General features: G+C 49.4%; 1 protein-coding gene and 1 long non-coding RNA gene across 3 annotated transcripts in view; one reads left to right on the forward strand and one right to left on the reverse strand.

The window, feature by feature from the left end:
• Positions 1-7,829, forward strand: part of ADAM33 (ADAM metallopeptidase domain 33) — a 104,574-nt gene extending 96,745 nt beyond the window's left edge. For both annotated transcript variants that reach the window (XM_079990767.1, XM_079990766.1), the window contains exons 23-24: positions 851-868; positions 3,939-7,829. In XM_079990767.1, the coding sequence (XP_079846893.1) occupies positions 851-868; positions 3,939-3,990 (70 nt within the window). In that variant the 3' untranslated portion in view covers positions 3,991-7,829. The remainder of the gene's footprint in view (positions 1-850; positions 869-3,938) is intronic.
• The window catches only part of LOC307224476, a 516,482-nt gene that overhangs the window by 79,199 nt on the left and 420,564 nt on the right, over positions 1-16,719 (reverse strand). The gene's annotated exons all lie outside the window — the stretch shown is intronic.

Consider the following 16,719-nt stretch of genomic DNA (forward strand, 5'->3'; position numbering starts at 1 on the left):
AAGGTAAAGGGACACCTGACCATTAGGTCCAGTCGTGGCCGACTCTGGGGTTGCGGCGCTCATCTCGCTTTACTGGCCGAGGGGGCCAGCGTACAGCTTCCGGGTCTGGTGAACCAGAGCAGCGCACGGAAATGCCGTTTACCTTCCCGTCGGAGCGGTACCTATTTATCTACTTGCACTTTTTGTGCTTTCGAACTGCTAGGTTGGCAGGAGCTGGGACCGAGCAACGGGAACTCACCCCGTCGTGTGGATTTGAACCACCGACCTTCTGATCGGCAAGTCCTAGGCTCTGTGGTTTAACCCACAGCGCCACCCGCGTCCCGTTGGAAGAATATAGATGGGCAGAGACTGCAGTATCAAGCAATCATCTGGGGGTTCTGGCCAACTGTTTCCCCTGGAACCATGTCTAGGCTTAAGAGTTCTTGTATCATTTTTAGGAATTCTGAAAGAAAGCGTCTTGTGGGCTTTTCGCCTTGGCAGTTTGTGTTTATGTGGTCTGTTGGAGACTCTGTTGGGGTTAAGCTCTGCACAGAAGACAGCTGTTTAGCAGAGTTGCCTTTACTAGGCAAATACCAACATAGACCACTTTCCATGCACACACAATTTGCAGGTATTACAAGTCATCTCCTCTCTCTGAGCCCAGAGAGGGTCTTTTGCTTCCAAGTCCTTGGTTCACTTGCTTGCAAAGTCCTATAACTGAGAGAGTGTTCTTGAGTTATGAAATCTGGCAATTTTCCAACTCGGGACCAGGAAAGTTGGTGTAGTGCCTACCCCTGATATGGGTATAGGAGCAACAGAATCTGTTTCCAAACCATTAACGAAGACTCTTTGTTTTCCCCCCTCCACACAGGCCGGTGCCACCTCAGAGGTGAGTAGGACCTTGCCCCTGCTGCTGTTGGGGGGAAACCCCATTTCCTGCTCTCCTGATGTTTGCTTCTGCTGCTTTTATTGTGCATTACGGAACTCTTTTCTGTACGAGGGTCAAATTCCCTCATGTGAAGCCTTCCAGGGGTCGCTTGCCCTGTGGTGGGTGAGGACCCAGGGAAAAGCGGATGAGGCCTTCAGTGCCATTGGACTACAACCCTGATAATTTATTCTATTCATTTATTTATTAAGTTTCAATACCACCCTTCCTTTGAGGACCCTAAGGCAGTTTACAGGATAAAAACACAAAAAGACATAATAATAATAATATAATAATACCTTTATTAACATAATAACAGACAAAACAATACTTCCCCAACAGTTTAAAAACCTCTAGCTCAGGGGTCAGCAAACTTTTTGAGCAGGGGGCTGGTCCACTGTCCCTCAGACCTTGTGGGGGGCCGGACTATATATTTTTTTTTTTTTTGGGGGGGGTGAACGAATTCCTATGCCCCACAAATAACCCAGAGATGCATTTTAAAGAAAAGGACACATTCTACTCATGTAAAAACATGCTGATTCCTGGACCGTCCACAGGCCAGATCCAGCCCCCGTGCCTTAGTTTGCCTACTCATGCTCTAGCTTATTCAGTTAGCCAAAGGCCTGGGAGAAGAAGAATGTTTTCACCTGACGTCTTAATATATATATTAAAGACGCCAGGGAAGCCTCCCACATACAGCGACTGCAGAAAAGCCTTTGTTCTTGTGTTGTCACCCTCTGGACCTCTCATGGAGGAGGCACACAAAAAAGGGCCTCAGATAATAATAATAATAATAATAATAACAACAACAACAACAACAACAACAACAACAATTATTTATACTCCGCCCTCCCCAGCCAAGACCGGGCTCAGGACGGCTAACACCTGGTATAAAAACAAATTGATCGAAATACAACTTAAATACAAGATTAAAATACAACATTAAAACATTAAAATACAGCCTCATTTCAATGAGGATTGCAGGGTCCGGGACAGTTCATATGGGGAGAGGCTGTGTTGGTTTCTGCTCTCTTCACTGTGCAGCGAAATGCTTGTCACAAGACAATGTTTACATTCCAGTCAGAGTTGCTGTTGGAGTTTCTCACGGGAAAGGAGACTGGATGTGACGTACACTGGTTTCCTGTTTTTCACTGTTCTCACAGTGTTCTCTCCGTGCTTTAGAGGAGAGAGGATGCTTTCTCTGCTCCGGCAGAGGCAAGATGTTTTTCTGTAATCTACCAGCTTTGAAGTGTAAATAAAGTAATATAGAGTATGTGGCACGTACTCCTCATCATTCCGCTGTGCACGGGACACTGCAAATTCAACAGGCTGTTCTTGAGGCATTGTGGTCCTGAGCCATTTAAGGATTTATAGGTCAAAACCAGCACTTGGGGCCCAGAAATTAACAGGCAGCCACTTAAGTCAGGTGTGGTATACTCAAACCCTGGTGAGGAACCTGGCTGCTGAATTCTGTATGGGCTGAAGTTTCTGAACCACCTTCAGAGGCAGATCCATTGCAGTAATCTAACCTAGAGATTACCAGGGCATAGATTGCAGAAGTTAGGCTAACCGTGTCCAGATAAGGGTGCAGCGGGGTCACCAGCCAAAGCTGATGGAAGGCACTCCAGGCCACCGAGGCCACCTGAGCCTCGAGCGACAGCAGTGGACCCAGAAGTACCCTCTGTGGTATGCAGTGAAATTTTTCGTAGGGGAACAGCTAGGGCCAGAGGCATCACCTCCTGAGGGGGTTGATGACATGCATATGAGAGTCCTAAGCAGGGCAGAAACTTCTTGGGCTTTGGGAAGGAGGTGCCGGGCCTCTGGCAGGATGTAATAATAATAATAATAATAATAATAATAATAATAATAATAATAATAAACATAAATAAAATAAAATAAAAATAAAAATACCCCTGCCCATCCGGCTGAGAAGAAGAAGAAGAGTTTGGATTTGATATCCCGCTTTATCACTACCCTAAGGAGTCTCAAAAAATGGCTAACATTCTCCTTTCCCTTCCTCCCCCACAACAAACACTCTGTGAGGTGAGTGAGGCTGAGTGACGTCAGAGAAGTGGACTAGCCCAAGGTCACCCAGCAGCTGCATGTGGAGGAGCGGAGACTCGAACCCGGTTCCCCAGCCACTCTGGGCGACTCCCAATCGAGTGTTAAAAACAACACAGCATTAAATATTAAAAACTTCCCTAGACAGGGCTGCCTTCAGATGTTTTTTAAAAATAGGATAGCTTCTTATTTCCTTGGCATCTGCTGGGAGGGCGTTCCACAGGGCGGGCGCCACCACCAAGAAGGCCCTCTGCCTGGTTCCCTGTAACCTCACTTCTCGCAGTGAGGGAACCGCCAGAAGGCCCTCAACGCTGGACCTCAGTGTCCGGTCTGAATGATGGGGGTGGAGATGCTCCTTCAGGTATACAGGACCGAGGCCATTTGGTAGTAAGTAGTAAGTGAATAACAATGTAGGACAGTGATCCTGGATAATCTGATTGTTTCGCTGGAATCTTCTTCAGCACAACCCATAGATTAGAAAAATGCACAAGGAGCAATGGTCATATGGATATGTAATATGTAATATGTTATTCACTTACTACTTTGGCACCATGAACGCCTAAAATGTTTTACTGCTTAGCCCACAGGATAGCATCTATTACTTTGTTTCAACTATAGACTTATTATACTTCTACGGACTTTCAAAGATTGACAGACGTGTGTTCATTTGATTTCAAATATATTAGAGAATTTACAAGTGTACACATTTTGTTTTTGTTGCACTAAATTGTGTATATTATGCCATAAGAATTGCAGTGCTATCTAGTATGCTGGTCTTCGTGTTGCTTGTATTGTTTGTTGTGTTAAGTTTGCAACACAGGGGTTTGTTGTTCTCTATTAGTCTAGGTGCTGGGCTGCTTTCCCTCCCCCTGTAACCTATCAGCTAACATGGCTTACTTGGGACTCTGCAGTTCATCTTTGTTCTCCTGATGTCCTCCTGACTTGTGCTGACCATCTTCTTCTTCTTCTTTAGACCCGTTCCAGGCCTGAAAGTCCAGACAGCATCTTTCCCTTTTAAGAAATGACAACTGTGGAAACGAGAGTCCCGGCTGACCCTCGTCAGGTTTCTCCTTCCTCATTTGCACTACTCCGGCCAACGCGGGGAATTTTTGCTACCAAAGACTGTTTGTTTTTGTGTTTTTTTAAAGAGAGAAAATAGGAACTGTTTTCATCGATAACGAAGAAGGGAGGGGGTGGAGACTGGGCCCAGGGGGAAAAATGGTACTTTTGTGTGATGGCTGGCTTTGGGGATTTGGGACAAAATAAGTGACTGGGGGAGAAGTTTCATTTTGACGTGCTCGCAGACCGCTGCCCATCAAGGACTTAACGTCTGCCTACCTCCGGAAGCAGGTTTTTGCACTGAGCCTAGTTGTGATCCACACCAACTGCCCGCAAGCTGTGGACTGCTGTTAGCTACCTCTGTGTTTTGCACAACCTCGCGGAATGCACAACCTCTCTCTCTCACACCGCTGGGATCTGAGTGCTGGACATCGTCCCCCTTATAGCTGGCTGGCGTTACAAAACTTGGTTGGGACTGTTTTCTAAAAAAATGTATGGTGCCCTTGGGGCAAAGCAGCTGGGGCTATGGGAGTTGTAGTCCGAAACATCTGGGTGGGGGCACCAGGTTGGGAAAGGCTGGTGAAATGCTCTGGCATTAAAAATAATAATAATCCAGCTTCATGAGCTGGGTTTGAGTTTCGGCTGGCGCACGGTGCCAGCGCCTGCCATTTTGTTCCACAGCTGGCTGCCGGGGTGTCCGGTTTCCAAGCAGAAAGTCCCAAATTCAGTCCTGGACATCTCTGGGTTTTAAAAGGGAACAGGGCAAAATGTGACTCTCCTCTACCTGAGCCCCAGGAGAATTGTCAGAACTGGTAATGCTGAGCAAGGCAGATTTATCATCTGACCTGGTATAGAGCAATTCTCAATGTTCTAGGCAGTGGTGAGACTTGTGGCGCTTATGGCAACGGTGAGTTGTGTGTCTCCCGTCGCAGAAGAGACAACTCATGCAATCTCACAACCCACTAAGTGCAAATGCTAAGACCCAGAGCAGACCATGTGTTTGCTGCCTGCTTGCCCATCCTGAAATAGCTGCTAAAGGGCTGACAAGCGTCACCTGGGGTAGTTGCATTTAAGGATGCTCTTGGCTGACATCCCAGCTCCAAGCTCAAGAGAAGGCAGGCGGTCTTCCTTCTGGCTGCCCTCCACCTCCAAAGGCTGCTCACGCTGTTAAGGGTGACCCCCAGTTTGGAGGGAGTTGCGTGTGCACCATGCTCAGAGAGATGACCCTCTGTCCTCTTGCCTTCTCAGGAAGTGTGTGGGGGGGTCATTGTGCTCCCCAGAGCAAGGAGAGGTTCATTTTCGCCACCTCTGGTCATTTCTCACCTTGGTTTCCTGAGCTGGAGACAACCTCTGTTTAGGTGCCTTTCAGTTAACAAGACAGAAAAAAAGGAAAAGATGGAAAAGAAAAGAGAAGCGCAAGATGGGTGATACGTTTTTTTGGTGCTCAAGTAGTTGATCCCAGGTCATCTTCATCCTTTGCCTCTCTGGGGTCTCCTCCGTCCCTGGAAGAGATGAACTGATCCCTGAGTCTCAGGGCTTCACTGAGCCTGTCTCCAGCCCTAGGACTCCTCTCGTAACAAAAATAGGAAAGACGGCTCACTGAGACCGTGACGAGTGCCTTTCCCCTTCCAGTCAACAACCAATGTCCAACATCCTAGGGTCGGGGCCTGAGAATGTGACTTTTGGACAAATATGAAACCCATCTCTGTGTTCAGAAGCATCAATAAGTTCTTGGTGGGAGCTGCAATGCCTTCTCCAGGGACTGACATTTTTTTCCTGTGAAACCGTAGTGGGCGGGTGGTTTTCCTTTTCTTTTTGGGAATGACTCCATGGCATTGCGAAGAGGTTATTCCCCCTTGGAGTTTGCGTCTGGACCACTCATTTGGTCGAAGCTTGACATTGCCCTCTTCTTTGCTAAGCCAAGGCCTGCATTTCTGCTTTCAGTACACGAGGGGGAAACTCGGAAAACTTAACCCTCTAAGAGCTTCAGGTTTTTTTAATTAAATAAAATGAAAGTTTCTGGAACTCAGGATGCCGTAAGGAGGAGATTGCAATTCAAGGCCGATTCCATTCATGACTCTTGGATTTTCTTTTGTTGTTGTTGTTGTTTAGTCATTTAGTCGTGTCCGACTCTTCGTGACCCCCTGGACCAGAGCACGCCAGGCACTCGTGTCTTCCACTGCCTCCCCCAGTTTGGTCAAACTCATGTTGGTAGCTTCGAGAACACTGTCCCACCATCTCGTCCTCTGTCATCCCCTTCTCCTTGTGCCCTCCATCTTTCCCAACATCAGGGTCTTTTCCAGGGAGTCTTCTCTTCTCATGAGGTGGTCAAAGTCTTGGAGCCTCAGCTTCAGGATCTGTCCTTCCAGTCAGCACTCAGGGCTGATTTCCTTCAGAATGGATAGGCTTGATCTTCTTGCAGTCCATGGGACTCTCCAGAGTCTCCTCCAGCACCATAATTCGAAAGCATCAATTCTTCGGCCATCAATCAGCCTTCTTTATGGTCCAGCTCTCACTTCCATACATCACTACTGGGAAAACCAAAGCTTTAACTATACGGACCTTTGTTGGCAAGGTGATGTCTCTGCTTTTTCAGGTGCTATCTAGGTTTGTCATTGCTTTTCTCCCAAGAAGCATCAATAATCAAGGTCTGCATGTGTACTGGTGAAACTCTGCAGTCAGCACATCCCAGTCCAAAGGCTGCACCACAGCATCTTCTGCAGTATTTTTAGGGAAACCCAAGGCAAGCATCTCAGATTGTACAGTGAACTTGCTTCAAGTGCAGAAGACAATGAATGGGGGTTAGGGAGCATAGCTGTCAACTTTTCCCTTTTCTTGTGAGGAATCCTATTCGGAATAAGGGAATTTCCCTTAAAAAAAGGGAAACGTTGACAGCTATGTCAGGGAGGGTGTTGCAAATGGTTGCGAGGGTGAGATTTCAGTGCCTCGCACAGTTCCTGATTCCTCTCCCTGACCTTACAGTCCTTCCCTCGTCCCTCCCACTGCCTTGCATATTGCTGGAAATCTCCAAAAGCTTTCTTCTTCTTTAATAATGGCCTTGCAGGTGTGCATCGTCAGCATCAATGCTCCTCCCCGGGTGTGGGTTTCCCTCGTGTTCCTGTTGCGGTGCCTTCGCCACAAGAGGTTCTGCTCCATGGGCATAGAGGGGGCTGCAGGAGGCCCTGCCAATTTTGCCCCCAGTTGGTGCACATTGGGAGTGGGAGGGCAGAGAGCAAGGAAAACAACAGCTCTTGGAGGATAAGGTAAGCTGGACACAAATGCCACCAAAACTCCTTTTGACATTCAGTGAGCTAGCCAAAGAATGAAGACATTAGGACAGTTCTGAGACTTGAAAGATTGGAATGCTCACAAGCACTGTGGTTGGAGAAGGTTGGGTGAGATTCTACCCCGGGATTCGAGGTGTCAGAGCAAATGACAGGCAGAGCGACTGTTGGTTTGCATTAAGGCAGGAAGGTAGGTGGGGCTGGCTGAGGGCGGACTGAGCGTGGTGGGGCAGGGCCCCATTCACCCCCCAACGGACCACCAGCCTTCTGTTGCAACTTCTGGTGGTTTCTAGCCACAGTTAGTGTTTCAGATGAGCAAGCAGGATCTTGCCTTTGACGTGTGGTCCAAAGATGGCAATTGGTCCTTCTCCTCTGTGTGTACAGAGCTCCTGTAGGTCCGAAGCCGCAGTGTTTCTGCTATGCACCTTTCTGTTTGTGCCTTCGACATGAGGACTTTAGAACCCCCATTTCCCTTCTGAAGGGTAACAAGGAAATAAAGGGCTTTTTCTTAATTAAATCTAGATGGGTGCGTGTGTGCCTCTTTTTTTATTTAAAGTTTTAAAATCACAGTTATTACACCACCATCAAATGTTAAGTGCCATAAGTCATAACGACAGGTTCCAATACATTAAATCCTAACGCTATATATTAGAAAGATTAATTTAAAGCAAAATGCATTTTCTGGTGCTTGGTTTTTTTGGATATGGAGCAATAAGCCAAGCTTTCCGTAATCTTCTGCGAAGATATTTAGGATGGCTTGGAGGTCATCATCTACAACAGGGGTGAGCAAACTACGGTCCGTGGGCCAGATCCAGTCCAATTGCCCTCAGGATCCGGCCCACAGACTGTCCATGGATCGTGTGGATGCCTTCGTTATTATTTTTTTGTTATTTTTTTTCCTGCACCACCATTTTTGTGGTGGGGGGGCACCATTTCCCCCCTCCCTCGTACACACCACAGCGTCTCCTCCCTCCCTCCTCCTGGCTTCTCCCTGCCCTGCGTAGAGGAGGAAGGGGGCTGGGCTGAGCTGAGCTGGCTGAGTGCCATTTTGAGCAGCCCCTCTCTGGAGCCAGCCAGCCCTTGCGCCGGCAGCACCATAGGGAGGCACGGGGAGGCAAGGGTCTGGGGGAAAGGGGGAGAGAAAGAAACCCCATCCAGTGTGTGTGTGTGTGTGTGTGTGTGTGTGTGTGTGTGTCTGTCTGTGTATGTGTTTGTGTGTATGTATGTATGTATGAACGCAGGCACACGTGCGCGCGCGGTCCGATCCACCACAAATTCTGGGGGATGGTGAACCGGCCCCCTCCCAAAAAAGTTAGCTGACCCCTAATCTAAGAGGTAAAGGGACCCCTGACCATTAGGTCCAATCGTGGCCTACTCTGGGGTTGCGGCGCTCATCTTGCTTTATTTGCCGAGGGAGCCGGTATACAGCTTCCGGGTCATGTGGCCAGCATGACTAAGCCGCTTCTGGCGAACCAGAGCAGCGCACGGAAACGCAATTTACCTTCCCACCGGAGTGATACCTATTTATCTACTTGCACTTTGACGTGCTTTCAAACTGCTAGGTTGGCAGGAGCTGGGACCGAGCAACGGGAGCTTACCCCGTCGCGGGGATTCGAACCACCGATCTTCTGATTTGCAAGACCTAGGGTCTGTGGTTTAACCCACAGCGACACCCACTTCCCATACCCCTGATCTACAAGTCTACAATTCTATGATTCTATCCTGGCCGGCCAGTTCGCTGTCCACTTGCTTATCTTAATGTGCAGCTGGCACCAGATGGCAGCAGAGTGCCATTGTCCCAGCTGAGCGCTTAAACCTGTGGCTGGGTCTCAAAGCGTTTGCCAGCCTTCCTCAGGGACTCTGTTCCCTTTGTGTGCAGATTTCCACCCGTCTCATCTCCAAATCCTATTTAGACGGTCTTTGTCATGAAACAAATCGAACATCTCTGGCAAGTTGTGGAGACCGTCTCCGTCTCCGGAGTCAATTTTCTTCAAAGCCTGCAGGGAGACAAAGAGGCCGTGGTTGGAGCCGCCTGTGGGTCGTCTGCTTCCTTGTCTGCCCCAAAGTGGACAAAGGAGGAGACCACATCCCAACCAGAGTCAACCTATACAGGGGGCAAAGGGCCCTAATGCCAATGCATGAAAAGTAATAATAATAATTAAAAAAATTATTTATACCCTCCCCAGCCAAGACCGAGCTCAGAGTGGCTAACACCAGGTAAAAACAATGGATTAAAATACAACTTAAAACAAGATTTAGTACATTAAAATGCAGCCTCATTTCAGTAGGAACTCAAATCAAAAACATCAAATCTTCACCAAAGGCCAACTATTCAGACTGGTCCTACATGGGCCAGAAGAAAGCCAGGGAAGTCCCCAAATAGGAGTTCCATCACAGAAGGAGAAAGGAAAGAGGAAAGAGGGGAAGGGGATCAAGTTGATTCCAAGCCAAAGGCCAGGCAAAACAACTCTGTCTTACAGGCCCTGTGGAAAGAAATCAGATCCCGCAGGGCCCTGGTCTCTTGAGACAGAGCGTTCCACCAGGCCGGGGCCAGTGCTGAAAAGGCCCTACCTCTGTTTGAGGCTAATCTGACTTCCTTAGGGCCTGGGACCTCTAGGGTGTTGCTATTTATGGACCTTAAGGTCCTCTGTGGGGCAGACCGGGAGAGGCGGTCCCGTAGGTACGAGGGTCCTAGGCCGTGATGTAGGTGCTGATCTTGAACTGTCTAGCACTAGGGGACAGCACAATGCGCCAGATCAGAGGTTTCCAACCTTTTTGGGTCCCCAGCTCGCTTGCCCAACTACATTCTGCAGCACCCCTGTGGGGCTTAGGAGCCTGGTTAGGTCATTCCTTGCCTGCAGAGCTGGCAGCATCTCACGCTTCTTTGAATACCCTCCCTTGTGGGGCGTTCCCTCCGCTCTCCTTGGGATTCCTCTGGGCAGCTATTGCTGCTGCCCCTGGTCTCCGAGCTGCCCCACCTACCCCAAAGAGAGGTGCCTCTTCACACTGTCCCACAGGGGCCTGGGAAGCACCCCCTGGCCAGCACCAGGGGAGCCATTCACCGGGGGAGCTTATGGCCAGGGCTGCTGCAACAAACGGCTGTGCAAGCCTTGGGGAGGCAGAGATGCGAGAGAAAATCAGAGGAGGCAGGGAAGGATAGAGGGACAGAGGACAGTGTCGCCCGCAGCACGACTGACCAGCATTCAAGGCTTACTTGCCATTAGAACGTTCTATTAATGCCAACGCTTATACGATTGGTTAGAACGTGCCTTGTAACATAAAATGTGTTAAACCCAATACTCCTCCCCTCCCAACTTCCTAATGAAAGGAACAAACATAGTCATCAAGGTGTGCCAGACTTTTCTGCTCCCGCTGGCCCCGTGGTGCTTCCTGTGCCCGAGTGGGTGACCCAAGAGGTTCCTTCGGTACCCGCGGTCTGAGTGGGGCCGTCAGCGAGGCCGGCTCCGAAGGGGTCACTGCCGATGGAGCCACTGAGGGTTCTGACCTGAAGTCACCCTGGTGGGGTAACTCAGTCACCAGCAACCCATCTGGTTCCCACCCTGGCCTGAGCACAGTATCTCCTTAAATACCCATTTCTCTGTCCTCTGGTTCTGCTTGAAATTCTGTGTTCGGAGGTGCCCTGGCTCTGATCTGGTCGAAGTGTCTCTTCCAAACCAGTTCCCCCTCCAATCCTACCTCATAGAAAACCACGGCACACTGGTTGAAAACCACTGCACTATTATTTCCACAGTATGGCATGGCATTTTGATGAGGGCAATGCCTCTGGATGCTGCATTATTTGTTTGCTTGTTTAATTTGTATTCCGCCCTATATCTGCAGCTCACAGGGAGGTCCACAACATAAAATCGCAATATAAAAACACACAATGAAAACAAAAACAAGAAGAGCCCGATAATCCCCCGCCCAACACAGTTTAAAAGGGTATTAAGCCCAAGGCCTGCTTTCTCTTGCTCAGGAGGGTAAGACTCGAACCCAAGGCTTCAAGTTACAACAAAGGAGATTCCGACTAAACAGCAGGAAGATGTTCCCTGTAACATCGCTTCTTGCAATGAGGGAACTGCCAGAAGGCCCTCAGAGCTGGACTCAGTGTCCGGGCTGAATGATGGAGGTGGAGACGCTCCTTCAGGTACACTGGACAGAGGCCGTTTAGGGCTTCAAAGGCCAGCACCAACACTTTGAATTGTGCTCGGAAACGTACTGGGAGCCAATGCAGATCTCTCAGGACTGGTGTTATATGGATCTCGGTGGCTGCTCCCAGTCACCAGTCTAGCTGCCGCATTCTGGATTAATTGCAGTTTCCGAGTCACCTTCAAAGGTAGCCCCACATAGAGCGCATTGCAGTAGTCCAAGCAAGAGATAACCAGAGCATACATCACTCTGGCGAGACAGTCTGCAGGCAGGGAGGGTCTCATCCTGTGTACCAGATGGATCTGATAAGCAGCTGCCCTGGACACAGAATGGACCTACGCCTCCATGGACAGCTGTGAGTCCAGAATGACTCCCAGGCTGCACACCTGGTCCTTCAGGGGCACAGTTACCCCATTCAGGACCAGGAAGTCCCACACACCCACCCACACCCTTTCCCCCCAAAACAGTACTTCTGTCTTATCAGGATTCAACCTCAATCTACCCCTAATAATAATAATAATAATAATTTATTTAAATCCCACCCATCTGGCCAGGTTTCCCCAACCACTGGGCAGCTCCCAACAGAATTAACAACAACAACAACAACAACTCATGTGTAGAGTAGACTGGAATGGGTCAGGATGAGACAGTGTAGCCCCATTCCTCTTGTCTCCTTTGACTTGTCTCCCAGTGTCCTGCAGCGGGTTAGACTAGATGACTCCTGGATGTCCCTTCCCATTCTACAATTCTATGCCTTTTCCCATTCTACAATTCTATGCCTTTCACTCTTTTGCTTCCTCCTCCTCTATCTGTCCTGTCTGGATCCTTGATAAACAATTCCCCCTTTTTAAAAAGAAAAGAAAAGAAAAGAAAGGGGAGCCCTCCTGCTGAGTCTTTTCCTGGATTTCCCATTAGAGGCGATTTGCATGTTGCTGGAAAGACAAGTTTTGCTTATTAATCAGTGCTTAAGCAATTAAGTAATTACCACCAGCGCTGTTGCCAAACCCCCCCCCCCAAACCCTTCAATTGTTCGCTTTCTGGCCTCCACCCAGCTGCAGCAGCACAAAACCCCAAGCAGCTGGCAGGCCGATGTCGCAGCAGTTGCATTTGTGTTTTGCGCTGCAAACGCCCGGCCCTCTTCCCTGAAGCCATCGACAGGCCTGGATCAGGCCCCAAGTGCTGAAAAGAAGATGGCACAGATTCTTCTTCTTTCTTCTTTGGCCATCACTCGTAGCCGAGTAAGATCGTCTTCCATGAACACGGTTTTAACAGTGAGTCCGTAAGTGACTGTGGAGGCCAATTCTGGATCCACACATCCTTCCACAGTGGGGACATAGATTTCCGGGCAGGAGTTGATCATGGTGTGAATTTGCCAAGTGTGTCTCCCTTGTGTCCTGAGTTCGAGCGTCTTCAAAGCCCATGACACCTTTGGTCAAGGCTGTTCTCCAACTGGAGCACTTGCAGGCCAGTGTTTCACAGTTGTCAGTGTTTATACTACATTTTTTTAGATTTGCCTTGAGAGAGTCTTTAAACCTCTTTTGCTGACCACCAACACTATGCTTTCCATTTTTAAGTTCGGAATAGAGTACAGTGGTACCTCGGGTTACATACGCTTCAGGTTACAGATGCTTCAGGTTACAGACTCCGCTAACCCAGAAATAGTACCTCGGGTTAAGAACTTTGCTTCAGGATGAGAACAGAAATCACGAGGCAGCGGGAGGCCCCTTTAGCTAAAGTGGTGCTTCAGGTTAAGAACAGTTTCAGATTAAGAACGGACCTCCAGAACGAATTAAGTACTTAACCCGAGGTACCACTGTCGTTGCTTTGGATGACGATAATCAGGCATCCACACAACATGATTACCAGTGTCAAAGCTGTCTGTATATTCCTTATCTAGCAGCGCAACTGCATCTCATCCCAGAAAAGAACTTTGCTTTCCCCCAATTTCCAGAAAGGTAGCTCTGCTGGTCTACAGCTGCCAAACCAGTCAAGAGTCTTGAGGCATCTTAAAAGGCACAAGAAATTTATTACGGCAAACGTTTCTGCTGACCGGAGTCCACTTTCTCAGAAGCGCACCCTCGTTCACAAATGTCCATTTTCGTTTCCCAATTTTCAAACATAGGTTTCGTTTGCCTCATTTCTGCACCACATTCTGTGAGTCTTTGAACCTCTTTTGTTGACCACCAGCATTACACTGATGGGCAAATTATGGTGTGCCCCTAGCCATAAAAAGGTAAAGGTACCCCTGCCCGTACGGGCCAGTCTTGACAGACTCTGGGGTTGTGCGCCCATCTCACTTAAGAAGCCAGGGGCCAGCGCTGTCCGGAGACACTTCCGGGTCACGTGGCCAGCGTGACATCGCTGCTCTGGCGAGCCAGAGCCGCACACGGAAACGCCGTTTACCTTCCCGCTGGTAAGCGGTCCCTATTTATCTACTTGCACCCGGAGGTGCTTACGAACTGCTAGGTTGGCAGGCGCTGGGACCGAGCAGCGGGAGCGCACCCCGCCGCGGGGATTCGAACCGCCGACCTTTCGATCGGCAAGTCCTAGGCACTGAGGCTTTAACCCACAGCGCCACCTGCGTCCCCGCCCCTAGCCATAGGTAACCCGAAATAAGAACAATGCTAACCCCGAACCCCCAGAATGTTTTTTTGTTTTTCCAGAATGACACAAAACAGACATATTCAAGGCCAAGCATTGTGTCCAGTGCTGGGCATTCTAGTTTAAGGAAGACATCAATAAACTGGAAGGTGTGCAGAGGAGGGAGACCAAGATGATGAAGGGTCTGGAAACCAAGACTATTATGAGGAATAATTGAAGGAGCTTAGTCTGGAAAAGAGGAGACTGAGAGGAGATACAAGAGCCATCTTCAAATATCCGAAGGGCTGTCACTTGGAAGAGTGAACCAGCTGGTTACCAAATTGTAGAGTTTGAAGGGACCCCCAGAGTTATCTGTTGTTTAGTCGTTGATGTTACCAAAAAGAAGCAATGCAGCAGCAAGCAGCAGCTACGTCAGCTGCAGGTGGCTGGAAAGCTATACAGGATGTTGATGTTTGTGACTGTTGCCATGGGAACAAAGGGGCAGTCCATTCACTGTACTGAGCGCCGGATGTTAGCTCAGTGTGTCCTCTGACCTGTACTGGAAGTACAAGGGTGGAGCTATAAGCTCTCTGCTGTTGTTGTTTGAAGAGTACGGACATGTTTCTCTGTACTGCTGCAAAGGACAGAAATAAAAGCATGTAGATACATTTCTGTCTCTATCTTTCCCCCTCCCTGGGGATAGCAGGGGGAGAGTGAAGGAGTGGTGTGTTCTTCTCACGTCTGGGAAGGATCGCCGATTACAGACCTCGCCTGTTTACCTGCCAGGAGTCGCAGGGGGAGGTCAACAAGGAATTCAGCCGGTGCCTGGAGAGTGGCACATTCCTCTGACCGAGGCAGGATTCCAACAGTTTAGTCGTGTCCGACTCTTCATGACCCCATGGACCAGAGCACGCCAGGCACTCCTGTCTTCCACTGCCTCCCACAGTTTGGTCAAACTTATGCTGGTAGCTTCAAGAACACTGTCCAACCATCTCATCCTCTGTCACCCCCTTCTTGTGCCCTCCATCTTTCCCAACATCAGGGTCTTTTCCAGGGAGTCTTCTCTTCTCATGAGGTGGCCAAAGTCTTGGAACCTCAGCTTCAGGATCTGTCCTTCCAGTGAGCACTCAGGGCTGATTTCTTTCAGAGTGGAGAGGTTTGATCTTCTTGCAGTCCATGGGACTCTCAAGAGTCTCCTCCAACACCATAATTCAAAAGCATCAATTCTTTGGCGATCAGCCTTCTTTATGGTCCATCTCTTACTTCCATACATCACTACTGGGAAAACCCCTTCATGGATCACTGCCTTGCCGTGGGAAAGGGGCTTGAATAACTCAGAGAAGCTATGAGCCATGCTGTGCAGGGCCACCCAAGATGGACTGGTCATAGTGGAGAGTTTTGACCAAATGTGATCCACCTGGAGCAGGAACCGGCAAGCCACTCCAGTATCCCTGCCAAGAAAACTCCATGGACAAAGACAACAGAGTTATCTAGGACTCAGCTATACAGCTGTAAATAAAATGTTTTAAGTGCATTACAGAAATGTGACACTAGATGGCGGTGGTGAGCTTATGTCAAATTCAATATATTTTTCAAAACTTTTTTTGAAAAAAAAAGCATTTTCACAGCGTTTTTTTATTTGCGTGTAGATTCCACCCTAGCCCAACCCAATGCAATGCATTGTATTGTTTTTACTGGTGGTTTGTGGCTTAAAGAACTTGTGGGGAGCAATATCCCTTGCAGCGTGATGGGACATGGCTGGTTTCCACATTGGCATTATGTTCATCCTGGGAGATGGGGGGGGGAGGGAAAGAGCTCTCTTTCACACCCCTCTAGCCGGGTCGTTTCATCCAAAAGGCTTGAGGGGCCAGGCCAGAGTAGGCAGTAGGCCAGAGGAGCCCCATTCGCAACATGAGCAGAACGCAACCCGCGCCTGCACATCTGTGCATGCGCAAGTCACGATTCGCTGCTTCTGTGCATGCGTGTGACGCCATTTTGAGCACCTGCGTGAGCGGCGAAACCCAGAAGTAACCCTTTCCGGTTACTTCCGGGTCGCCGCGGGATGCAACCTGAAAACGCTCAACTTGAAGCAAACGCAACAAGAGGTATGACTGTATCTGGTTCAATTAAGATAATAAGACTATTATCCCCATGGGATAGCTCAGTATGGAGAGCATGGGATTCTTAACCTCAGGTTTGTGGGTTCGAGCCCCACTGTGCTGGTCTAGGGGGGAGGAGGTTACCGTGGGGCGAGGTCCAGGACCTGAGTTGAGGGTCGGCAGACAGTCCTCCTCGGGCGAAGCGGGGTCCACAGAGGGAAGCCGGGCAAGGACAGGAACTCTGGGGGAAACAGGACTGGATGCTGGCCGAAACAGCTCATGAACGACGTTGCTCCCGCAACCTGGGACCAGGCTGACTGGCCTTTATCTTCTCTGAGGCCAGGGGTGGTCCCAGCCCCCAGGAGACCCGCCTCTCCTGGCCTTAAGGCGAGCACTCCTCCTGGGAGAAACCAGTTCCCTCCGCCTCTCTGCCCTGAGTCTCTGCAGTTCAGGAGAGGCTGAAGGGTTACTGGGCCCAGGGGGAGACTCACCTGCAGGCACTGAGTCTTCAACCACCTCTGGAGCCAGAGTGGAATCACCTGGTGCCTGCTCCTGAGGATCCGGCACAAGTGCAGGCGCTTCA

The sequence above is a fragment of the Podarcis cretensis genome (genome assembly GCF_951804945.1).
Source record: "Podarcis cretensis genome assembly, chromosome: 9".
Classification (NCBI taxonomy): domain Eukaryota; kingdom Metazoa; phylum Chordata; class Lepidosauria; order Squamata; family Lacertidae; genus Podarcis; species Podarcis cretensis.